Below are 27,161 nucleotides of genomic sequence, written 5' to 3' on the forward strand. Positions count from 1 at the left end.
TGGGATTCCAGGAGTTTGTTTTTCCAGCTCCAAAGCCTTGCCGCACTGCTTTTAGGACAATTACAGGGTTTCTGAACACTATGATGTCCCTAGTGCTATAAAAATCACAGAATGAAGGAGCACATTCACAAAAAATTATACCAAGTATTTAAATAAAGCTGCATAAACTTCCAGGTGGCCAACAACCTTATAAAAACACAGACCATCACCTGCATCGTGGCGCTGGCAGTGTGAACAATGGTTAAAAGCAATCACTCCATCAACACAGATACACGTGTGCCCATCAAACAGTACAATTTGAACCAGCTCAGTGTCAACCTCTTGTTTGTAGTACTGTATCCACCTATCATTAGTATAGGCTGATTGAAGGGGGCAAGGGATCACGGAGTATTATTTCTTGTAACTGCATAAGAATCTACAATTATATTCAAATAAAAAATTTATTAAGAGAAAAGGGAATCATAACTTACAGCAAAGTTACTTTGAGCTGCATAGTGCAAGGGTGTTGCTCCTTGGCTGTCGGAAGGGATAGTTCCAGACTTGTTTCTTTCTAAAAGGAGATGGACAATCTGTGCGTGGCCTGAGAACAGATACAAGGTAGTTATCTCACACAAAGGGGTGAGTCCATTCTTAGTCCATTTAAAAGAAGGAAGGTAAGAAAAAAATCATTAGCATTCAAGGCGCCGTTAAAACGGCTCTGAACAGTTCTCAGTGCAGCCTCTTCTGCCTTCTCCCCGCACACTGTGACAGAGCAGAAGGCCGGGGAGGTCTCAGACACTGGAGACAGGGTCCTCATGAGAGGAAAAGCACTGTGGTGGCGAGTGCCGGCCTTGGGAGCTGTCTCTTGGGCTTCTTGGCTTCTCTGCCATCATGTCGAGGCTCTGCTTTCTGGTCCACCAGAACTGACCATCAGTTCCCTGCTGCTGCTCAGCTGCACTAACTGAAATGACCCTCTTCTGCCTCCGAGACCTTCTAACCACCCTGTCAGCGTCTCTCCCCTAGTCTTTTACTATGAAGGCAGTAATTTCAAATTCCACAAAAGAGGGAGCAGGTATTGTGAAGCAGTGGCGGGCTGATAGTCTGTAGTGGTTTCTACGAAGGAGGAGTTGTACATGGTGTCAAAGAACTAACAAGCTGCCTGTGGCTGTGAGTGCCTGTGAACTCTGCACTTCACGGCTCAGGTAGGAGGACTGAAAATCTGAGAGCAGCCTGGACTACGAGAAAGGGCTAGGACATCCTCTGGTTATCTCGTCTCAGCAACCACAACAGCACAGCATAACAACACAGAGGGCTACCAAGCCTGGGAAAGCCTTTCCTCTCTCTAACAGAGCATGTGGGCACCAGGCAAGGCAAGGGTGCCATGGTGGAGGAGCCCTTTGAACAAGGCTGTGCTGGGTGGAAGCCAGGAAAAGAGGTCTACCCTGGGCTTGTGCTCCCTCCGCACGTGTGGTTTAAGATGGGGGCTTCCTAATCCAGATACAGGCCCAATGACAATCCGGGCAAGAGTGTCAATCTAAACACGTCTCATTTCGGTTGAGGAACAGAGAGAAACATTCAGTGAAGACTTGAGGATAACATACTACAGGGCAAGGAAAGAGATCTGGCATTGGAAAGATAAGGAGCATACCTTAGGGATGGTCTCAAGAAGGCCCAGAGCAAAGTCGAGAAACTGTTAGGCATCTTCAGTTTAGTTCAGAAAGAGATGGCCTCTAGGAAACAAAAGGGAGGACAGGAAAGGATGATGGGAGGAATAAAAGGAAATAAAATGAGGTTAGAAAGAAAAATAGGAGGAAGACGGGATACATTGAAATGAGAACCGATGTAGTAGGAGTAATAAAGTCAGAAGTTACAGAATGAAGTGAATTTAGTGAAGCACAAACAAATTTCTTTTTCTAGAGGAAAAAGAAAAGGGATGAAACACACTTTGAAAGGAAGTCTAAATAATAATTACAAATCTGACATAAAAGCTGTATGCATGCATGACAATCGATTTCAAATGGATGGTGTGCAACTTAACACTAAGACCAAGACATTAACAACTGAGTGGCCCCTCAGGCTGCTAGCAAACATCAGAGGAGTGCAGAGGAGAAAGGGCGCAGCTGGCCCCGTGTGGGGGAGGCCTTGCTGTTTACTCTGACTCACGGATAAGCACGGCTTTGAGAAACTGAAAAGTCACCACAACTGAACCTACATCGCCACCTGAAACCCCAGGCAGGCCAGGGCTGAGAGGCGACAGACAGCATGGGTACTGCGTGTGGTAGAAGGAAGAAACAGGGGGCAGGGAAAGATGAGGAAAACCCTGGAAATGCTAATAATACCACATTAGTAAGATATTGCTTTTAATAATGACTATACGTGGTTAAACTACTTCATAAAAGAAAAAATCCCCACCTTGTACTCCTTCAAACAATCTGACACAACCATACATATTAGACAAGTGCTTGCTCTCTCATTAAAAGAGTGATCCCTGAAAGGTTACAAGGTAGATATGAAGAAAAAATTCAAGTATCAAGGACTGAATACAGGCATCAAATGAATGCTCTCCTTTGCCCACATAATAGCCAAGAATGTGAAGATAGGCTACATTATATTCACATCTTGCCAATGAATTTTCATTCCTTTATAATAAAAGCTAAAAACTTATGACATAAGGTTGAAATAAAAACCAGTATAGTATTTAATAGAGAATTAGCTTATATTATCACTTTTAAAGCATGCAACAGAAGGAGGCAGGTTATGAAATAATCGAGCATATCAATCTGCTATGAAAATGTTTAAACAGGAGGAGGAGCCCACAGGAGATGTGGAGGCACAGGACTTTGATCCCTACCATTGATCCTCTGACTTACAGCAGAACATACCTAGTAAGGCTGCCCAGTGAAGTGGCGTTCGAAATAAGTTGTCGTACGATGTTATGTTGCAGCTTTCGTAGGAGGTCAAGATGTCCACGACCGTCAGGTTCCCGTCGGCCACTGCGAAGTGAAGAGGCGTGCGGCCCTCGTAGTCTTGCCAGTTCAACAGAGACTCAGTTGGGGCAGCTTCCTATTGTCAGAGCCAGAGGCTTCAGACACATGTGGGGTCCTCAATAGATTGTATGTGACATGCACATTAACTATTTCTTAAAACCAAACCTCCACATTCCCTATGGGCACAAATAAAACGATGCATCGAGTATATGGGCTAAACCTTTAACAGTTAACTTTCCTATTTATTAATAATACAAAAATACAGAAGAGAGTAACCACCATGCTTGCATTAAAACGTGTGACACTTTTCCTAATGTGCTTTGGTGTCTATTATGAATTAGGCTAAAGCTGTGGGTTATTTATTTTTTACTTATATACACATGTAGTAATCCATAAACATACATTTTGCACATGTGCTTTGAATATTTACATGGTGGAAGCACACATGTAATCTCTTTGGCAACTCTTCCTTCCTACACCACACTTGTGAGTACCTCTGTTCTAGTTCATTTGTTAAACTGGGACTTAGCTGTCCATTTTTCTCCTGAGGGGCAGTTAGGTTATTTCCACCTTTTTTCACAATCACAAATAATGTTGCAAAGACTGTCTTCCTCACATACTTCATGCAACACAATGTGTGATATTTCGCTCTTTGCCACACATGGAATGAGGCACTGCTGGCTGAAGGAGTTTTGCACCTTCCACTGAATACTGTCAAGCCACTCTCCAAACGCTTGGACCAACGAACACACCTGTGATAATATGCAAAGTGTTTATTCCCCACATGCAGGCACGGATTAATCACTTGGTATTGTCAAGCTTCCTACATGCTATTCCTAGAATGAGGCTGAAAGACATTTCCCTGATGTTTAATTTAAAGTGCTTTTATGAATGAGGCTGAAAAAAATGTACGCCTCTGTTTATGGTATTCAGTTTGCTTTCTCTGTAAGTCGACAGTTCACCAAACTTACTCATTCTTTGACTGGATCTTTGCAACAGACATTATAATATACATCTTAAGTCTCTTTTTGAATTAAAATCCTTATTTCCAAGCTGCCAGGGACACTACCAGCCCAGGACCCTCATGTCTCTGTTTCTTGGAACAGCTTCAACTAAGGAGTTTCTTCACCCAGAATTCCTTCTCAGGTTAGGTCACACCTAGAGCCAAGTTCTGTTGCTTCAGTTTGACTACTGAAGGACCATCCTGGATTTATAGCTCCTTATGAAGTCAGCTCATTTCACCAACAAAGGACCTGAGGTGTGTCCAGCCTGGAGCCACGGACTGCCTTTACCCTAGGACAGCTACAGATGTAGCCAGCCCCCCCCCAAATAAAAGTATGTTTACTTAAAACCTCAAGAGATTATTTATTTATTTATTTATTTATTTATCTGTTGCAACTCAACTGCAAGGTTCTTGATCATTAACCTTTAGATGGCAATAGCATAAAGGTTGGCCATGCCTAGGTTCTCAAAAGTTGTGAAAGTGAGCAGAAATAAAAATCACCACAATGACCAGGATGGTATGAACACACCAAATGGGCTTCCAGAGGTGAAGAGTACAATTACTAAGATTAAATGATCCATGGACAGGAAAAACAACAGACTAGACTCGGCTGAAGAGAGACTTAGTAAACTGAGAAACAAACATGAGAATATAACAGGAAATTAGGAGACATGATGAATGAAATGAAAAAGCCCCAAATACGTTTAACTGGAGACACAAAAGGCAACAGTAGAGAAAAGCAAACATGTAATATCTATTTGTTTTCTAAAAGATTCAATAATCAGAATATAAAGCAAATGGAACTTTTGTTTTTTTACATTCATTGTATGTGTGCATGAATTTATGCATATATTATGTATTGTGTGCCACAGTGCACGTATGGAGATCAGAGGACACCTGTGGGACTCAGTTCTCTTCTTCTATATATATGTGGGTTCTCAGAGACCCAACTCAGGTCCTCAGGCTTGGCAAGTTGCCTTTATCCAGTGAGCCATCTTGCTGGCCCTATTATCGTTCTGAGACAGGTCTAGCTATATAGTGCACGCTGGACTTGAACTCAGGATCTTTGCTTTGGCCTCCTGAATGTTGGAACTGCAGGAATGCAACACTGTGCCCAGCTTCAAGAAGGATTTATTTGTTTATTTAATTTTATTGAGAGAGGGTTTTCGAGCTCAGGCTGTTTGGAACTCACTATGAACCCCTGATCTTCCTGTCTACCACCCACATGCTAGGACCACAGGCATGTTCTACCCTGTCCAGCAAACAGGATTTTTTTTTTAATTCTAAAATTTTAGACCCACTGCAATGGAACTGTAAGAATATCAAATGAAAATCCTTCCAAAGGATTGACCATTAAGACAGCAACAGACTTGACTTGCAAGAACCATGAAAAAAGGCAGAAAGTAGCAAAAACGGTATAAAACGAAGAATAGAAAACTAAGTGTGTAGGACTGTGGACAAAGAAAACCAGTTCTCAAGAGCAAGACAGCAGCAGTTAGAGAAGCGAAGGTCTCCTGAGAAAGCAGGAGGCCAGGTGGGGATGCCTGGGAAGCACGGGAGGGGGGAAAGGGGAGGGGAGGATGCAGTTATATTCTAATTTTAAAAAAGAAAAACCATAGAGACATTCTTAACACTTCAAACACAGTTCTGACTGGAGTTGAGCTCAGTTTGTAGAGTGCCTGCCTAGTGTGTACAACACCCTGCTCCCTGTGTGTGATGCCCGGCACCACATAAATTAGGTGTCGGCAGCACAGGGCTTGTAATTGCAGCTCTTGAGGGGTTGAGGCAGGAGGGTCAGAAGTTCGAGGTCATCTTCAGCTATATAGTGAGTCTGATGCTGACCTTAAGTACACGAGGCTCTGTCACAGAATGAAAAGAAAACAACAGATTACCATCACTATTTCTATACAAGTGAAAGTTCTAAGGATGATATACCAGGAACTGAGGAGTGCTAAGGAAAATGTGAGGTTCAAGGTGGAATGATGCTAGGCGATGGCTCAGTGGGTAGCATGCTTGTCACTTGAGGGAACGGCCGCAGAGAAGTGTGCTGCAGTCTACAGAGCTGAAAGCAGCTGGGGGTCTGAGAGCACTTTCACACCAGACCTGGAGACATAGGGTTTGGAGCTTGCCCTGCTGGTTTCTGGTCTTGCTTTGGTTCAGTATTCCCTCACTATGCTCTCTTCCCTCCCTGGCTAGCTAGATGAGCCCCACCAGTGAGCTGGGGCTTCCACAACAGACCCTGCCTCAGTCAGTAAAGTGGAAAATGATGATGGAAGAAGACACACATGAACATGCACCCTCACACCCATATCAACACACTGTCAATGTGTGCGTGCATATCACACATACATATACAAAAAGAAAAATGTAGACAAAGGAGTTAGTGAATGTGTACAGTAACCATTGCATACACAAGAGAATATGTTTTAAAGTCTGATTTGTACATTAGAAGTCAGCAGGGGACTGGGGAAGCATTTTGGTTAGTTCCCAGCACCCTTATAAAAGGCCGAGCCTGGCTGTGAGTGCTTGTGAGCCGGGCACTGGGGGCAGAGACACTTAGATCCTGAGAGCTAAGCTGAAGCTGCGAGTTTCAGGCTCAGTGTGAGAGCCTGCCTCAGGGTCACAGGAGAGAGAGCTAGAGGAGGAGCCATACTGCCTTGTTTTGGCCTTGGTATAGACACCCATGGGTGTGTACACCTGAGTACTAAAGCGTGTTCATCACACACACACACACACACACACACACACACACACACAAAACCCCGTACATACGCACATTCACAAGCATACACACTCATACACAAAAATTAAAATTTAAAGGATCAAAAAATGTACAAAACAGAGCAGAGAATGAGAAGTAAGAACCGTGGGAGTGATTGGTGGTGGGGGAGTGGGTCACAGGGAGCTTCCTCAGTGTGGAGCACAGTTACGCTGATGCTCTGTCTCTCAGGGGATGAGGAGTCCGCATGTTGATGTTCGTGCTTCGTAGTCTCCTGTCTCTCACATCAGTGCTTTTGTACCTATTAGATTTTTTTTTGCTAAAAGGGCCTTGGGGTCCAGCACAGCATTCTACCTACCAGGATGCATCTCACTGTGTGCACAGCGCTTGGGTCTTTATGGTTGGCTGCCCAGTGGAGTGGGATCTTGCCTTCCGTGTCAGGGATCCCGATATTGGAGTCATGCTTGATGAGCAGCTTCGCATGCTCTGGGTTGTTGTAGTAGGCGCTCCAGTGCAAAGCTGTTTGCTGCAAGGTAGTGAGGTAATAAAAAAGACAACCTCAGCATCCTACTCTTCTAGAACATCTACTGTGTGACAGGCCCGGTTTAAGAGCTAGACATTCTCTCAGAGCCTGCCCAGTCAACCATCAGCAGCCTCCCTCCTTGTTACCATATTCCAGCCCGCAGCTCCAGCAGAAGTGCTCCTTTACTTACCAGGGTCATACCGGCACCCAAAACCCCAGATAAGACTCCCTCCTGCAGACCACCAGAACCCATCCAGCCTGTCCCCAACAGCCACCCTCTCCTCATCACCATATCTAGGCCCACTACTCCAGAGGAAGCACCCTGCACCACCACATGCCAGAATTCTATCCCCCAACTCAGTTAGAGACCCTTTACCCAACCACAGGCACTCACTCAGGCCTAAAGACCAGAGAGGAAACAGAAACCAATGGATAAAACAACAAGGACAAACTCAGAAATCAGACCTGTAACACAGTGGCACACAAGAAAACAACCTTAAAACACACTTTATAAATATGACAAAGGTCCTTAAAGAGGAAATGAATAAATCCTTTAAAGAAATTGAGGAAATGACACACAAAAAACTGGAGACAGTGAATAAATCCCTTAAAGAAAGCCAGGGAAAAACAAACAGTTGAAGGAAATGAATAATGACTTGAAAATGAAAATAGAAGCAATAAAGAAAACACTAACCTAGGGAATTCTGAAGATGTAAAATTTATGTAAGCAAATAGGAACTACAGATACAAGCAACACAGAATACAAGAGATGGAAGAAAGAATCTAGGCACTGAAAATACAATAGAAGAAATAGAAACATTGGTCAAAGAAAATGTTAAATCAAAAATTCCTGACACAAAATATCCAGAAAATCTGGGGCACTGTGAAAAAATAATACCCAAGAATAACAGGAATAGAAAAAGGAGAAGAATCCCAGCTCAAAGGAACAGATTTTTTAAAAAACAAAATCATAGAAGAAAAATTTCCTAACCCAAAGAAGGAATGCCTATAAGAGCTAGTTCCAGGGCAGTCTCCAAAGCCACAGAGAAACCCTGTCTCAAAAAACAAATAAAAAAAGAAGGAACTTACAGAGGTACAAGAAGCATAGAACACAAAATCGACTGAACCAGAAGAGAAAGTCCCCTCACCATACAATAATCAAAACACTAAACATACAGAACAAAGAAAGGATGTTAAAAGCACCAAGGGAAAAAGAGCAAGTACTATATAAAGGTAAACCCATCAGAATAACACCCGACTTTTCAGTAGAAACTTTAAAAGCCAGAAGGTCTGGACAGCAGATTCTAAGACTACTACACCCAGCAAAACTGTCAATCTCCATATATGGAGAAAAGATATTCCATGATAAAGTCAAATTTAAACAATATCTACAAATCCAGTCCTACAGAAGGTGCTAAAAAGAAACCTCCAACCCAAGGAGGTCAGCTACACCCATAAAAACAGAGGAAATAACCCTATTCCAGTAAAACCAAAGAAGGTAAGCACACACACACACACACACACACACACTCACACACATATACTCATACACTCACACACACACTCACACACACACTTACACTCACACACACACACCACCACCACCAGTAAAATAACAGTAATTGACAATCAGCAGTCATTAATATCTCTCAATATCAATGAACTCCATTCTCTAATAAAAAGACACACACTAACAGAATGGATGCAAAAACAGGATCCCTCTTTTTGTAGCACATGAGAAATACACTTCAATATAAAATATAGACACTACCTCAGAGTAAAGGGTTGGAAAAAGATTTCCTAAGTAAATGGGCCTAAGAAACAAACATGTAGCCATTCTAATATCTAACAACATAGACGTCAAACAAAAACAAATCAAACATGATGGAGAAGGACACTTCATACTCATCAGAGGAAAGACCCAAGACAGCTTTCAATTTTGAACATCCATGCCCAAACGAGCAGCCATGTTTGTAAGGGAAACACTACTAAAGTTTAAATCACACTGATCCCTCACACACTGATACCGAGAGACTTCAGTACACAACTCTCAGTGGACTGGTCATCCAAACAAAAACCAAACAGAGAAATACTGATGTTATGAACCAAATGGACCTAATAGATACACACAAACATTTCCCCCAAACATAAAGAATATACCTTCTGTCAGGCGATGGTGGCACAGCCTTTAATCCCAGCACTCAGGAGGCAGAGGCAGGCGGATCTCTGTGAGGTTGAGGCCAGCCTGGTCTACCGAGAGAGTGCCAGGCCAGGCTCCAAAGCTACACAGAGAAACCCTGTCTCGAAAACCAAAAGAAAAAAGGAAAGAAAAAGAATATACCTTCTTCTCAGCATCTCATGGAACATTCTCCAAAACTAATCATATATTCTGTCACAAAGCAAGTCTCAACAGATAAAATAAAATTGAAACAACTCCTTGCATCCTATCAGACCACCATGGACTAAAACTGGATTTCAACAACAATAAAAACAACATAACACCTATAAACTCATGGAAACTGAACAACACTCTTCTGAATGACTGCTTGGTCAAGGCAGACACAGAGAAAGAAATTAAAGGCTTCCTAGAACTCAATGAAAAGGAATGCACAGCACACCTAAAGTTACAGGACACAATGAATACAGTGCTAGGGGGAAAGTTCATAGTACTAAGTGCCTGCATAAAGACACTGGAGAGTTCTCAGACTAGCAACGTGGCAGCACACCTGAAAGTCCTAGGACAAAAAGAAGCAAGCTCACCCGAGAGGAGTAGACATCATGAAAAAAGCAAACTCAAGGCTGAAATCAATCAAATAGAAACTAGAGAGCAATACAAACAATCAATGAAACAGAGTTGTTTCTTTGAGAAAATAAACAAGATAGACAAACCCTTATCCAAACTAACTAAAAGATGAAGAGAACATGCAAATTAACAAAATCAGAAGCAAAAGGGGACATAACAACAGACAGTGAGGAAATCCAGAGAATCATTAGGTCATACTTAAAAAAAAAACCAGTATTCCGCAAAATTGAGAAATCTAAATGAAATGGATAATTTTCACAATAGATAGCACTTACCAAAGTTAAATCAACATCAGATAATCAGTTTAAGTAGACCTATAACCCTAGTGAATTAGAAGCAGCTGTTAAAAGTCTCCCACCATAAAAAAAAGCTCAGGGCCAGCCAGTTTTCATGTTTACAGAGAGTCTGCCACAGGCGCTCACATATCTGGGATTCTTCAGCATAGCACATTTACATTTAAGAATAATTTTATATGTTAATAGCTAAATGTAGCTACTAATGAAAAGATACTGTAAGAACTATACATGCATTTTCTTTATTTGAAATAAAAGCTTAAGGTGGTAATTCTGGATGCAGTGAAATTGCTTGAAAACTACCTTTACCACTGCTATTAACATGCCTCCTATGGGGAGAGTCACCATGGAAGACTCAGAGATGCTTGGGTGTACATCACATCCTCTCTGTCACTCAGCAATGCATCCGAAATTGGATAATTTAATGAGCGGGAACCAAGCTCATTTGCTATGAAAATTTAAAAAAACTAACATCCATGGTATTCATTCAAAGTTCATTTATAGGCCTTTATTATATTATGAAGTCATCATTAACACATTATTTTCTAAAAGACTCATTTTATATTTATTTACTTTGTGAGCTCTGTGAACTCCAGGAGGTCGGAGCAGAGTGCTGGATCCCTTGGAGCTAGAATTACAGGCTGCTGTGAGCTGCCTGGTGTGGTGCTGGGAACAGAGCTCTGACCCTTTGTAAGAGCATCGAGTGCTCTTGAGTGCTGAGCCATCTCCCCAGCCCCAACTCATTGCTATTTTTAGTAGCGACTGACGGTCACAGAAAAATCATACTTAACATTAATTGATTATTACCACCTTTTTAATAAACACGGATGGCATCTGTAATTCTGTCCTTTTCCTAGGTTATGATTGTACAGGTTATGTGCACTCAAATATAAGACTTTAGCCCAAGACTAAATGGTTTCTACTTACATCTTGTACACTTTTGTTTTTTATTTTCTATTTATTTTTGCTGTAGTACGATATGCATAAAATATAATTGATCATTTAGCAAAATGCTGTCACTCAGCTTCTGTGAGTGGGGACACATTAATGCATGGCTGCGAAGTAAGAGTTGATCTTGCAGCTGACTGCTAGAGAGAAGTCGAACCTACACGGAGAACAGTGGCAGCAAAAGAGGACAGAGAAGGCTAGAGAGATGGCTCAGCAGTCACAAGTGCCCGCCCCCTCGCAGGGGACCAGTCACAAGTGCCCAGCACCCACATCAGGTGGGTCACAGTGACCTGTTAGCCTGGCCCAGAGTATCTGACACTCTCCTGCCTCCAAAGGCACCTGCGATCACATGGACACATAAACACTCTCTCTCTCTCTCTCTCTCTCTCTCTCTCTCTCTCTCTCTCTCTCACACACACACACATTTAGGAAATCTTTAAAAACTAATAGCAGCAAGAATAATTTTCGTAAGGATTTTAAACCCACGGGGTCATCGGTGTTAACAAGACTATGGCCCAGCCCACAGTGGAAAGAAAAAGATTACTGCCTGTGTCTACCAAATGACCACACTTTTTTCCTGTAAAGAAGGATAAGCAAAGCTATGATCAGCTTGAACAACTTTTTAAATTTAAGAGCAAGGACAGTTAAAAAAATTCCTAGCAGAGGTGAGAAGGCAGATGTCAGAGCGGAAACGCTATTAGTAATTGTTCATGATAAACACTCTTGAGGAGTGCATCCTGCATGAGGCACTGTGCTAAGCAATTAGTCTGCACCTTCTCATTTTCCCTTCAGTTACCTTTTCCATGCATTCTAAAACCATGACATAAGCGGATGGAGTAAGTGGCGGCTTTTGGATTAGAGTCCCAGGAGGCTGCTGTCAACAGTGCAGTTTTGAAAGCCATTACGTGTTTAGCCCACTGCATGGGCAGACAGCCGCCATGAGTCCAGATGCTCTGTGTCTAGTCCGTGCATGGGAAGGTGTCACTGTGAGTCCAGGTGCCCACAGGGACTGTGGTGAGTTTCTGACAAATGTCAGAAAATTTTTTACAGTTAAACAGGCCTGGGTTTGGATTCTAGCTTTGTCACTTGAATCTTGGGCAAAGTTTAATCCTCTTAAGGTTCAGATTCTCCACCCTTCAAAGGGTGATCCTACCTACCATGTGGTGGCTAGCAGGGTAACGGTAGACCTTTAGAAGATGCTGGGATGTCTGGACGCATGGAGCTGCCCTCCCCCAGGGATGGTGGCAATGTACGCTCTTTCTTTTTCACCTGTCTGACCCTGACTGCCCATTACCTTGTTTTTGTCCTGCGTATCCACCTCCCCAGGGGCCATGAACTTCAGCAGAAGGGCTAGACATTTGGGGCTCTTGTGCCGGGTAGTCAGGTGCAACGGTGTCATCTCTTCTAGATCCTTCTGCATCCAGTTTGCTCTGCGCGTAAGCAAGAGTTTCATAAAGCGGTAATTTCCCTAGATGAAAGCAAGAAAAGGAGAGATTAAGAATTTACTTTGTGACCAGTTCGAAATGTTTTCAGTATTTTAACCACCTTCACAGAGTATACCATGCAGAAAAGTTAATAAAAGGAAAAATTATAATATCACCACACTAAGATAGTGGTTGCTTTATGTTTTCTTTTTTCTCTTGATCACGTTTGAACACACACATAACTTACACGTGGCTGGCCAGCACTTATTGGGTGATGTAACATGTTTTATTTAGCCAAGTTGTTATTGTTAGGTGTTTAGAATGTTAGTCTATTATTGCTGGACATGCAGACAATAAAGCCTTAAATTATAAATATCTATTATAGAAAATGCTTCAATATACATTGTTTTATACTCAGTTTTCTCCCTATCACAAAAGTAAATTACCAAGAGCCAAATTGGGGGGTTAATTTTGTATATTTTATGGTTGTGTGTATTTTCCAAATTACTATCTAGTAGCATCAATATGTATGGTGCTGACTGGCTGCCCCAACAGGGTTCATTGGATTTCTATAACACACACTCTTTCTACGATCTCTTTACTGTCATGCCCCTCACAGACAACAGACAGGAAGCCTCAGAGAAAGACTATGCTTCATTGACTACCGTACCCGTGTAGTCCCCGGTACAAACCAAGTACTTGATAAATATAAGTAAATTATATGATGTACTGGGCATGAAGAAATGAAATAGCTCCTGTATTTCTGTTTTCACTTAAAAATTCTTATTTACAGCTGCTTGTGAGATCAGATCAATGAAGAGCTTAATTCTCAAATAACTGGTATTGGCTCTTTTGAAAGCTTCATTGATTCCAGCTTTTTTTTTTCAGCTCCCAAGACTTGCCTATTTTACTGTATCAACTCTAATACATGAAAGATCCTCAAGAGGGCGCCCTGTTGTAAATTTTCTCAAGAGGGAGCGCTGTTGTAAATTTCCTCAAGAGGGAGCTCTGTTGTAAATTTCCTCAAGAGGGAGCCCTGCTCTAAATTTCCTGCCATCTTTTTTTTTTAAAGAAAAAAAAAGTGCTCAGTTAGAGAGAGAGAAAAAAAATTGGTATGACACTTCATACCAAAAAATAATGTTTGACCTTTCTGAGCATAACATTTCAAGTATTACAGAATAATTCCTTATGACCTTTTAGAGATATTCAGACAGTCATCTTGGCTGTGGAATCAGGAAATAGGAAGTGGAAGGAAAGTCATAGAGTTGATAGCAGTGACCACTAGGCACACAGCAAGGTTCCTGGCATACTTACGTTTTCTGTTACTCCGGGGACTCAAACTTCGCTACCCACATGGTACACAGCAGTAACAGCTGCTCCTTCATCCATTCAACAGACATTTGCTAACCCTTCTTATGACGCAGGCAGTTAGGACAGGACTTTTGCCGTAAACCTCATGGTTGTGCCACACTGATGTATAGTGGAAAACGCTACAGATTAAAGCACGCCCCTCCTGCATCTCACATGTAAACCAGAGGCAACAACGGCGCAGACTTATTACACGCCTGAAACAAGACAGGTAGTATCTGGAGAATACTTGAAACGCTCCACTGAGCGCCTAGCAAGTGCTTGCCAGGACCGGGCTTCCCGTCAGATCTGGACCTTATCAAGACTTACCTGGCCAGCAAGGCAGATGCAGACGGTGAGGTGCAGAACGGCTGGAGGTAAAGGGAGGCAGAAAGAAAGGTGTGGTCATCATTATTTATAGTGCAGCGAGTGGCTAGGGACAGAACCAAGAGCCAAGGTAGCGGGAGTGGTAGAAATAGCGGTTCGTCTTTTTCCCCACACTGAGGAACTGGCCCACGTTCTACCCACAGATTACAACACCGGGCCGAGAGCAATCTGGGGAGGGGTCAGCTCTGTGAGCAGACTCTAGTTTTGGAAGACAGTGTCCCATCAGGTATTCTGTGACAGCTGGGGCCAGACACAATATGAATCACTTGGGCCGATGTTAACCTTCTGGGTCTCATAAGCAAACATTTATTAAATGCCAATTATATGCAGATTCAACCTCTGCAAACGAGCAGCGGGCCACAGAACTTTCAGAACTAAGATGAGAAGACCTGAGCATGTGGCTGTGTAGCAGAGAAGAAAATAATCAATTTCTTTAATTTTGTAAGTTATTTGTTGTGTGTGCATGGGTTATATGTGTGGGTACAGATGTGAGTACATGTGCACATGTATTTTGGGTGCCTAAGCATGCATGCATGAGTATATGTATGTGAAAACAATTACTGTTTTAGAAGCATACATCCAGTTATTTAATCTGAGTAATAATGATATGAACATTTTGAATAAGTTACTTTGATATTTTGCATTCAAATTTTTATTTTAAGAAAATAAAACATAACAGTGATTGGGAATATGACTCAGTTGCTAAAGTGTCCTGCAAGTATGAGAATTTGAGTTTGATCCCCAGTACCCACAAAAAATCAAAAGCTGAATATGGAGGCATTCTCCTGTAATCCCCGCATTGGGGGAGGTGGAGACAGAGGGTCCTGGTGCTTACTGGCTGGACATGTAGATGAATGAACCAACTGAGCTCCTGGTTTAGTGAGAGACCCTGTTAAAATTTTAAAGTGGTTATGAAAGACACCTGCTAATGACCTCTGGCTTCCGCATGCACACATGGGCATGCACACCTGCGTTCACCTATGCAAACCACAGACAGGTACATACATATTCCATACATACAGAATAAAGCCTAACGATTACAGGTGATGCTCTTTCGCATGTCCCACCCCTTTTCTTCCTCTTGGGAGAGTACCATGCTGACTTGGGTATTTCTACATTACTTTTTCATATTTTACTTCATACAAACATGTATATTCATAAATTGGAAGGTACTATGTTTATACAAATGGTTCTGTTTGGGTCACTGGCCATCTCTGACTCAAAGAAACATATTTAAAGGTTTCTTCAGGTTGCTTTGGCTTATACATCTTCTCTAGAGAAGCATTCTGTTATAGGAATGTGTATTTATTCCCTCTGGAGGAATACTTAGCACATTTCTAACTTTTCACAATCAGTGCTATAATGAATTGTTTTGTGCATATCTCCCGGGAAGTGTACAAGAATTTCTGGGCTCTCTTGAAGAGCAGTCCCAATTTGCATTCTCAACAGAAACACGAAAATTCTTGTTTCTCTACAACTTTTTCCCACTTGGTTTTGTCAACGTGTTGACTTTGGCCAACCTAATTAGTACAAGTGCTGTTTTGATCATGAATTTAATCTGCACTTCCTTAGCTGATGTGGAATATTTTGTTGGCTATTTGTTTCATCTTTTGTGAATAGCCTTTTTGTGTTGTTTGCTAATTTGGGAACTCAGTTATTTGTCTTTCTTACTGGAATATTTTTACACACTCTGGATACCAATCTTGTTGCTTTCCTTAGGCTCTTTCTCTAATAATGAGCTAATATTCAGATCCCTTGCCCTTTATCTTTTATTTATTCCTTTTTATTCATTCAATTTGTTTATGACAATTTCACACACATACTTAGTACATCATGTCTACTTCATTTCCTCTCTTCTTTTATCTCTGTCAACCCTCACTCTTCCCCACAGCTCTTCTTCCCATATTAATCCCTTTTGCTTTATTTTGTTTTGTGCCTCAGTGATTTTAACCAGGATCATCTGTGTGGCCACTGGTTTGGACATATCACGGTACCAATCTGAACCCTAAATATTAATGTGTATACCTATAGGTAAACGGTACTCTCAACCTTAAGTTTTCCTTTCCAGTGAACTATGAAGAATGCAAAGACTCATGGAAGTTCAATGCTTAGAATAAATGATCGTTGAGTTCTTAGCCCTAAACAGGACATTTCTACATCCTCTCGAAGCCTAGAGAATACTGGAGAAGAGAGAGCAGAAGGAATGTAAGAACCAGACGACAGGAAGAAGGGCTGGCAAATGTTACTTTTCAGGCATGCCATAGTTACTGCAACAATCTCACAGCAGCTGTGGTAGCTGCAGTGGGCCTGCCAACAGCCAATCACGGATCAGGGAGGGGCTCCTGGCCCTGGTCCTCCCTACTTTTAACTATTGGCAACTGACAGATTGAGGAACAGTCCTTGCCTTCAGTTGTGAACCAAATTGTATTGATATTTCTTCAACTTTCAGTTTCTTCATATATTTTGTTGTTTTTTTTACAAGTAGATTATTATTACTACTGTTATTACTATTATTTATCACCACTATTACAACTGAGACAGAGTCTTTGCCATTTAGTCCTGATTAACCTTAAACTCACTATACAGACCAGATTGGCCTCAAAGGTGTGGGTATCCTGCTGTCTCAGCTTCCTAAGAGTGCTAGGATTACAGGCATGTAATCCATGTACAATTCCTCGATTAAGGCATGTAATCCAAATACAATTCCTGGATTATAGGCATGCAATCCATGTACAATTCCTGGATTAAGGCATGCAATCCATGTACAATTCCTGGATTAAGGCATGCAATCTAGTACAATTCCTGGATTAAGGCATGCAATCCACGTACAATTCCTGGATTAAAGCATGCAATCCATGTATAATTCCTGGATTAAGGCATGTAATCCGTATGCAATTCATAGCTTTCAAGTATATTTGAAGGGAAGCTTCTTCTCTACTCTTTTTTATCGCTTGTTTTTTTTTTCTCCACTCACCCTTTGGTTGGCTTCCACATAGATCCTAGTCCAGTGTAAGAAACCACCTGATGGCATTCTCTTGGACTTTGTCTCCTATGTTGTTAGGGACACCATAGTGACAGTCATTCAGTTAATAGGCAGTTTTCTGGTCCTGAGGTTGGCTGTTGTCCTATTCTTGCCAGTTCTCCAAGCATCAAACTCTAGAATTGTAGACTAATCTTAGAGAATCCTGAACTTCTAAGTACAATCTTTGCTTCAACAAAATAACAAAGGTCTTTCAATCACTTGGTAGAAAAAAAGGAGTCTTTGCTTGAGCAAGATGTGGCTAACCTCATATTCTTTATGCCTTCTGTCTGGTCACAGTGAAGGTTTTATCACTCATTTCTCACAACACTTGGGACCCTCACTCCACATGTCCTGCCATAAGGATTCCATTTTCTCTTCATCAGGCTACTGAGTATCTTGGCCATTTGCCTTTTCCTCAGTTGCAGCAATGCAGCTTCAATGCCTTGGATTTTGCCAAACTTAGAGATAATAGAAGACAATGCTCTCCCCCAAAACATACTTTGGGACCTACATATTTCCTCCCATTGACCTCTGAATTCTTCTTCTCTCTGCATGGTCCCAGTACTCCTACTCATCACTGAACTTGAGGAGAAAACAGCTGTTCACTGACATATACAAATGTTCACATTTTGGTCCATTTATAGGTTTGCATTTAATTTTGCACTGGAAATATTATAGCTATATTTATAATAGCAAATATAAATGTAGAGAAGGCATTCTGTCACATTTCATTCTAAATGTTAACAACATTAGATAAAAATACATTATTTTACATTGAAATGGAAATAATAGAAGCATTTGTTATTAATTATAATGATATCTTTATAATTACATATTTATAAACATTCAAGGCATTTGCCATATTAAATTTGAAAAAGAAACACTATCCCTAGGAAGTATATAGGTCACAATTTTCAGTAATCAGTGAAAGTTTTCTGTAATGGCTGCAAATGCAAACGAGCTTTGGAAGTACCACAGTTACATCAGGAGAGGGAGTATGCCCTGACCTCGGATGCTGTGAGGGGTCAGACGCAAAGCTTTGACCCTGGTTTATTGGGATCACTTCTCCGAGTTGAGTTTGCAGTGAACACTCTTAAAAATGAGATAGTATCACCACCGGGACAGAGAGAAGGCTTGCCTCATGCTTACTAAAAGTTGCAGCGTTTCAATGTTCAGCATTCCTTTGGTATCTCGCAAACCTCACTGTGGGCTCTGCTCATGTGTGTCATCTGCATCACCTCTGTGTCACCTGGAAACAGGGGAACTTACACAAACAAACATGTGCATGCTACTTGCTATGCCATCTGTAGGAAAGCTTTTTATTTCTTAGGGAGTCTTGGGTCTTTAGATGAACAGTATCCCCAGTGAACACACTACCTTGCAAGAAGGTACAAATCCATCCCAGAACACACAAGGCAGTAGAAGAGTTTAAAAGTCGATATAGTTTACTTGCAAAACAAGGAAAGGACTCTGCATTCTCCTCATGATCAGGAATGGGACATCTCCCTGACATTGTGTCCAAGTAGTGACTGAGGGGGTGTAAAAGGACTGACTCCATTAGCCTCTCTGGTAACAAATCTGAAGGGTGAGAAACAGGACTAAGGCAAGATGCCCAAACAGGTTTTGTGCTTCCTCACTGTCCTCTGGCAGGCAGGAGGGAGCTAGAATAATGATACAGCAGCGAGATAAAAGGCATGTGCGTGTGCCCGCTACACCAGAGTCTCCAGAGCAGAAGTAACAGTGAGAGGAATGAGAGCTTTCCATTTGGCACAGAAGTTTAGATGGAAACTGGGTGTTCACTTGGTTGAGACACATGTGAGCATCCGCCTCGCACTGCCTAACAGCACCCAGCCTACTGGGCTGTGAACACGAGCTCTGTGGCAGTCTGGCTTGTCTGGCTATGAAGACTAATGCAGGACATAGTTGATGACCACTTTCTGGGGCAAAGTCATTGGCTTCATGGTGCTTTCCTTCACAGAATTTCTCTTAAAGGCTTTGACCTATTTTAATAATGATTCAACTCAGTCACAGCCTGATGTTATCCATTGAGAGAGGCCATGACTGCCTAACCATAAGGAAAATTCTGGAAAGCTAACTGACTAAAAAGACTATTCAGGCTGAGATGGAAATCATCATTCTTCAGGCAATAAGGGCTGGTCATACTTTAGTTTTTGGTTTTTTGTCAATGCTATAGTGATAAAGTCTTCCATGTGGAAGACTATAGATGCTAGATTAAATACACTCTCCTCTGGTGCTGCAAACCATGGGAACAAATTGTTGTTGACAGTCAGAAAGCCTGTATAGTTTGTGTTGATGTATATGATAAGGGCCTGCTCTCTAAGAAGATGTTATAACAAGTTTAGATCACCCGAGTCATTAGTCTTCGGCAATCTGGAGCTATCATTGCACTTGATACACGGATGATGCCACCATGGTAGACTAGGCACAAAGTAAAATGTATGTTTATGATACAGAAGATGTCACTGTATAGGGCACTCGTGTCTGTCGCTTGGTGAAGAAGGTTAAGCTAATGGAGCACTGCATCGCCGATCCTTGGCAATCTTGAATCCTTCTTCCATCTTGCCACTGTAGACACAAGTCAGATCACAATGCTACTGTTTCAGTAACTTGTCCTACTTTAACCACGACAAGTCCTTGATTCTAAACCGTGGTCTGATCATGGAATTTCATTATTCAGGAAGGCCATTCAGCAATGGACCAACAGCTATCTGGGATTATTAAGAGCTGTGACAATTGAAAGTCAATTAAAAAAATACCTCTAGTACTATCTCTTGTTTGCTCCTAGCCTATAATACAAATATGGCTACCAAATGTGCCCTCCCCTAGAGAGTTCCTTTCTTGTGGGAGATGATAAAAACAAATGTGGTTGGGATTATTTATGCCTATTTTAAAAAACTGTCATTCTATCCTGTCTATTACCAATTAAGACATTTTCTTCTTAAAAGTCATTTCAGGCTGGTTTTGACTGACATATCCTTTAGTGGTACTTTGGCTAAAAAGGGTATTAGAGATTCACAGTGTATTCTGGTTTATTAATCTGGATTAATTTCCTCAAGTGATATGGTTCTGGAATAAAAAAAATCCACAATGACCGCAGGACTGAATGCCTTGCACTCTGATTCTTCCTTGGCAGCCCAGATTATCAGTATGTGTTCATTCCATATACACATGTCCTTTTGATGAAGGTACATGTAGGGGTGGTTACAAAGAAGGTGAAGTTGTGTCTACTAAAACGGGACTCATGGGCTGACAATATGACTCCAGTGGGTGAAAGATACTTGCTTTCAAGCCTGATGACCTGAAGTCAATCCACAGAATTCACATAATGGGAGAAGAAAACCAACTATTTCAAGTTGCCACAGGACAGGTGTGAAGGTCAAGGGATAACTTGTAAAGTTGGCTGTACTGTGGCACTTATATATACGTGTACAATATCTTTAGAAAAAGACAGGAGTCACTAGTTTTGTGATTAAAGGGGGAAGGCAACTTCAGGACCTGGGAAGGTACTGCAGAGTCTGTAAGATGCAGGGACAGATCAACTAGTACTCTGCTTTTTGGACCTAGTACTGGACTCTGACAAAATGAAGATGGCTTTCATATCAAGCGCATGGAAGTGGAGGCTAGACTGACCTACTGGGGAGTTTGCCACCCCCACCCATGTATAAACAAGCATGCCTATCAATGTTGGCAGTTCCTATTCTTCTGCTCTGACTGATGTCCTTGGTGGGAGGTCCTCAGCAGTACCCAACAACATGGATGCATTTACATGTATAGAAGCACAGGGACAGGAACACCCCCTTAAATCTAACAAACACGAGTCCATATGTTCCCCTGGTGCATATGAAGCCTTAGGGTACGTCATATGTGCCAACTGAAGCTTCAAGTGTCTGCGATCCTGACTTGTACCTCTTACATGTTTACATACTGATCAGAGCAGGCCAGAACAGATTCCTTCACTGGGTTTGGGGTGGGGACTGTGATGTCAAAGTTCATCATTAAGTTCTCTTGCCTGGGTCATGACAGATGATAAACTGGCCTTGGACTTGTATTCTAGAAGTCTGACGTAAGGTCCTCTGCCTCCTATGGTACTTATTCACAGTTGACTTAGTCAGACACAGGACTGTTGACCACTCTACCTAGGAAACTTCCCAGGGGCATGTTTGCAACACACAGCTGGAAGGATGAGGTCATGCCTTCACACTGGTTAAAATAAAATGGACGACTCCTAGAGCTCAGTGTTGCTCAGCTGTGATGAAAGCTCAGTGTGCACACCATTCATTTTGCTCTCCAACTCTCCCAGAATTCTTAGGGGCAAAGGAAACCATTATAAGCATGGAAGTTCAGGCTTTCTGCTGTATTGTGAATAATAAACTCCATTGTCTATACTCTGGAGTCTAATGTTTATTTTAAACATCCATGCAATAATAGTAAGAGACCAACTTGTTAGCTTGCATATGGGGCAAAATCAAATCTGAGACTCTTCTTACAATTCAATATTATTGTAGTATGGAGTACAGATTAAGAAGTTAAAGATATGATTAAATAGGTAGACAGTCTAGAATGATATGATAAGGAACATAAAACCTATTTATCTAGTATTTAAAGTATTCATTATTATTTTTAAATGAAAGTACATAAACTGGAAATATGAACCATTACATCTTACTTGAAATAAAAACATAATTTCAGTGAATACATAAATGGTTCTGTGTAATGAAAGTCAATATGTTTTTAACCTGGACCAGGAGATTACACTAGCATACAAAACAGAGACTTTAAATGTTTCTGTCCTTGGACAATTTTCCTGTCTCAGCTCATTTAAGTGTCTGCTGTATTTTGGTTTCTTGGTCTTTAGAGTGAATTTTTATAAGACACGAAAGCAAATAGTTATAAAAGTCAAGTTATCAAGAGATACGAGTTCACTGAGCTCTAAAAATGAAACTGAATCTGCATTGTATTTCTTAATGGCAGACACAGTCTCTCCTTCCTTAAGCTTTGGTGGTCAAGCTCAAATGCTGTGCATTATGAAAAAGTGTTCTAATTGCTTATGATGGTGAGTGTATCACTAGCCTGCCATCTTGAGCAAATCTCTGGAAACATTTAGAATGGTTATGTGACAATTCTAAGCAAAGGCTAAGAAGAATGCTCCAAAGGCAGACTCTGAGCCTTATTTGCTATTTTCTGAGTTTAAGATGCTCATCCGTCTGGCAGAGCAGCCAGACCACATATCAGCCAAGAACATCTCTCCGGATTGAAGCAGATCCTGGCTCTCAAAGAGGATTTGACTGAAGGAAAAGCAACATCTTTAGCTGCTCCATGGCTGAACTCTTCTAATATTTCTTCCCAATGCCTCCTCCAAGTCTTGGCTCCATCTACTAACTTGGTTTCCATAGGAATAGACACAGCTATCAAGTGCCACATAGACAAACAGCACAAGAAAAAATGTTACTGTAAAAAATATACATGTTTTTCTTCTCTATGAAAGGAAACTATGGAAAGATATTCTGTATTCTGAGACTTCCTTACCTTACGCCAGGTTTTTTCATGTGTTTTTCTGAACCACAATAGTGTATTTTATTTATATTATTAGTCTCCTCAGCAGAATGGATTTTATCTATAGAAAGCTAACAAAAATAAATGTTAAAAAGTACAAAAGACTGTGATGATTATTTTCTTGAGGACAATTCTATTGTGTTTGTGGTGCTCCCTCATTTATTTAGAGTGACACTTTAAAATGGCACAGCCTTTGAAAACTGGTTTTACTGTTTATTTATCATGGCATTTTCATACACTGTTCTCATTTCTTTCCCTCCTCAGGTCCCTGGCCCTCCTCTCCCTCCAGCTAGATGCCTTTCTTTCCTTCCATGTAGTCACAGCTTCTGTTTTCTTACTGCATGTACCCTGTTACCCTCTGTGTTCTCACCTACCTTGAGAATGCTTCCTCTCCTCTCATGAGTCCCCCTTCTAGTTTCTTAACTCTCTCTCTTTCAGTTTTAAACAAAGGTTTTACAGATGAAAGAAAACATGCAGTATCTGTCTTTCTGAATTTGGCTTGTTTTGATTAATGATTTCAAATTGCATCCATTTTCTTACAAATGCCACTATTTTTTTCTTTATAGCTGCATACAATTCCATTGTGTGTATGGAAATTATTGTCTCTATCTATCCATCTGTTGACAGACACCTAGGTTGACTCCATTTCCTGGCTACTGTGAATAATCACCTGGATACATCCCCAAGTATAGCTGAGCCATATGGTATTCCTATTTTCAGGTTGTTAAAAATGAGTTATTTTATTATTTATTGATGAATGTGTGTGTGTGTGTGTGTGTGTGTGTGTGTGTGTGTGTGTGTGTGTGTGTGTGGCACGTGTGTATGTGCCTGTGGGGTCTGGTCTTAGAGATCACTGGATCTCTAAAGCTAGAGTTACAGGCAGTTGTGAGCACCTACCAGGGGGGTTGGGAACTGAACACAGGGCTCTAGGAAACATCAAGCATTCTTTAATTACTGAGCCATCTCGATAACCCCCATTTTCAGTTTTTGAGAGACTCCATACAGATTTCATTGCATAATGGATTTATTTCTTCCAGTAAATAAGGCTACTTTCCCCTCATAGCCTCACTAGCATTTTGTTGTTGCTGGCTTGATTTGTTTTTGATGATAGTTATGATGACTGAGGAGAGATGAAATTTCAAAGCAGTTTTAATTTGCATTTTCCTAGTAGATACAGGTGTTAAACCATTTTCAAGTATTTATTGGTCACTTGTATGTATGTATATATGTATTTCAAATTTTTATTATTTTATTTTTAAATCTGTATATGCACATGTGTCTTGTGTGTGGTTATATGGATGTGAGTACGGTTGCCAACAGCCACCAGGAGAGGGCATTGGATCCCTTCGGCTACAAGGTTCCACTTGCATTTCTTTTGAGCACTGTCTATTCAGTTCATTAGTCCGCTTACTACTGACTGGATAACTGTCCTTTCTGATGTTGGCCTCCAAACATCAACAAGGTATGCATATTAAGGCTCTTGTTATGTGCTTATTACCTGGAACAGGAATTCCCACACTACCCTTCACAGTGGCATAGGAGATAAGATGTGGTCATATATAAATGTTATTCACTGCCATAATACAATGGTTTCAGTCCTCTGACAGAGGTAAGGAAAACAACAGCAATACCTCTCAGAGGGGCTCCTATGCGCCATTGAGGGGTCAGCAAAGATTCTTAGGGAAAGCAATGCCTAGCTGTGTTATAAAGGATATATATATATATATATATATATATATATATATATATACATGTAAGCCCTGTAAAACAAAAAGAAAGATGACTATGAAAGGATATTGAAGTAGGGACAAGGAGGTGATTGGGATGAAAGTTTTAGGTAGTTAGTATGGAGTGTGGTTTAGTTGTCCTCATGAAATAGCTCTTCTAGATCACCTGAAGGTTAGACATCAGTATGCTAGGATGCATTATAGTCCCACTAGTAAAGTGAGTACAGAGTAAAACTGTGACCCTGGGGTAGGGAAAGTAAATGCTGAGCTATTGTTAAGGAAGTGTAACTAAAAACCATTAAGGGTTTTATGTTGTTTGTATGTATGCATGTTGCAAGCATATGAGTGTGCAGGTAATGAGCCCACGTGGAGGCCAGAGGAGGACATTAGGTTTCCTCCAAAGTTGCCCTCTGTCTTATTCCCTTCAAACAGGGTCTCTCACTAAACTTGTGGTTTTGACTAGGCTGGCTCCTGTACCCCAAACGCTGGGGTCACAAGTACATACATCCATGCCAGTTTTGTTTTTAACGTGGGTTCTGGGGATTCAAACTTGGGTCCTTGTGTTTGCACAACTAGCACGCTTACTCAATGAGCAATCTCCCCAAGTCACCACACATACCGAGCTTTAAAGTGTCTGGAAAGCATGGATCTCTGCCTCTTAGAATCAACCATACTGCCAAAGGAAAGTAAGCTTATATGATGATCAAACCTCATTTGTCGCGTGGGAGGAAACTGAGCTAGGAGACATCCAGTGGTATGGTTTTGAGTGTGAGGTCATCTGGCTGAGACCCACTCTCATGTCACTGACGAGCTTAAATCCTTCAGTACTGCTTGAGAAGCCTAAGAGACAAGGTCTAAACTTGTAGCCCAGCATTCCACACCATCAACTCTGGCTTCGTCTTCTGACTTCCGCTTCCCAGGTCATGAGGAAAGCAGGAAGGCAGATCTTCATCGCTCCCTTAGCCCCTCCTAACGCAATCACAGGCTCTCATCCTCAGCTCTTCAGCAGACCACCTGTGCAGCTCCCTTCCCCCTCTGCCGGATCTCTAGTGGTCACAGCGATGTCCTCTTCAAACTTCCCTGCAGCCCCAGCTCCAGAGAGCATTCCATGGGAACCTGCAGGCCATCGGGCTAGGGAAGCAGGCAGCATAACTTTGAACCTTCACCGCTCCCTCCTCTCACTCCCTTCTCTGTAGCAGACTGTCTGTTGTAGCCTCCCCTTCCTCCCTGGCCTAACCTCCAGTGAATCACACAGATGTTTCTCTCGAACCTTCCTCCCCACTCATTCTATCATCCCAGCGCCCAACTCAGGCAGGCTTTCTCTGGGAAACTGCCAGCCAAGCCTGACAGAGAAGCAGGTAGGCCAGGTTCAGATCTTCATCCTCTCTCATCTTCTTCAGATTCAATCCCCAGTATCACCCCAGCTCTGTAGACCACCTACCGTGAACTCTCCTCACTGGGCTCCAATTCCCAGGACACTAAACAGATCCTTGTGGAGCAACCTGCTTTCCTCCTCTGCCCCCCAGGATTCCCTCATTCCCCCCACCATACCCTGCTTATCCCCATTCCTAAGTGTCAGCTCCCAATACCTAGAAACATGTTTCTCTGGTAGTTCCTGTGGCCACATCTATCTTGATTCTAGAAGAATTTCCTACCGGGCAACACAAAGTCACCAAATTCTCCTAAGAACCAGAGAGGGCAACAGAAACCAAGTAATCAAATACCCACCCAATAAAGACAAGATCAGATACCAGCATCTAGAATTAGAATCTTCCCAAACCCAGATGTCTAGGCGCCAGTGTAGACACACAGTCAGTGACAGCAAGGGCAGTGTGTCTCCACCAGAGGTTAGCAGCTCTACCACAGCAGGCCCTGAGAAATCCAACGCAGCTGAAGCACAGGACAAGGACCATAAAAGATCCTTTGTGAGAACGATATGAGGTCTTAAAGAGGAAAGGAATACATCCTTAAAGATATATATGTAAACACAAACAGCGAAAAGAAATTAATAAAACATTTTAAGACATGAAAGTGGAAATAGAATACACAAAACCCAAACTGTGGGAAATTTGGAAATGAAAAATTTAGGAACTTGAACAGGAACCACAGAGCAAGCCTTACCAATGGCAAGAAATGGAAGAGAGAATCTCAGGCATGTAAGACAAAAAAAAAAAAAAAAAAGAAATGTTTGTCTCAGTCAAAGAAAATGTTGATGTTAAAATAAATCAAGGCACAAAACATTCAGGAAATTGGGGACGCTATGAAAATTCTAACTCTAGGAATGACAGAAATAGTGGAAAGAGAAAAATCCCAGGTCAAAGGTACAGAAAATATTTTTAACAAAATCATGGGAGAAAGTTTTCCTAACTTAAAGGAGATGCCTATCAAGGTAATGAAGCATACAGAATACTGAACAGCCTAGACC

At 41.5% G+C, this 27,161-nt stretch overlaps 1 protein-coding gene across 12 annotated transcripts in view; it reads right to left on the bottom strand.

Moving 5' to 3' along the window:
- Invs (inversin) overlaps positions 1-27,161 on the bottom strand; it is a 139,873-nt gene that overhangs the window by 42,630 nt on the left and 70,082 nt on the right. For 10 of the 12 annotated variants that reach the window (XR_005874129.1, XM_040738495.1, XM_040738494.1 and 7 more), the window contains 4 exons: positions 12,550-12,723; positions 7,047-7,214; positions 2,862-3,042; positions 471-580 (listed from right to left, as the gene is read on the bottom strand). Coding sequence is in view for 11 of the 12 variants with exons in the window: in XM_040738495.1 (XP_040594429.1) it covers positions 471-580; positions 2,862-3,042; positions 7,047-7,214; positions 12,550-12,723 (633 nt within the window). In the remaining variant the exon portion in view is untranslated. Of the gene's footprint in view, positions 1-470; positions 581-2,861; positions 3,043-7,046; positions 7,215-12,549; positions 12,724-13,993; positions 14,313-14,356; positions 14,398-27,161 lie in introns of those variants that run through there. The other 2 variants (XM_040738515.1, XM_021232273.2) reach the window with 2 other exon arrangements.

This window comes from Mesocricetus auratus, unplaced genomic scaffold (assembly GCF_017639785.1).
Source record: "Mesocricetus auratus isolate SY011 unplaced genomic scaffold, BCM_Maur_2.0 Super-Scaffold_6730, whole genome shotgun sequence".
Taxonomy (NCBI): domain Eukaryota; kingdom Metazoa; phylum Chordata; class Mammalia; order Rodentia; family Cricetidae; genus Mesocricetus; species Mesocricetus auratus.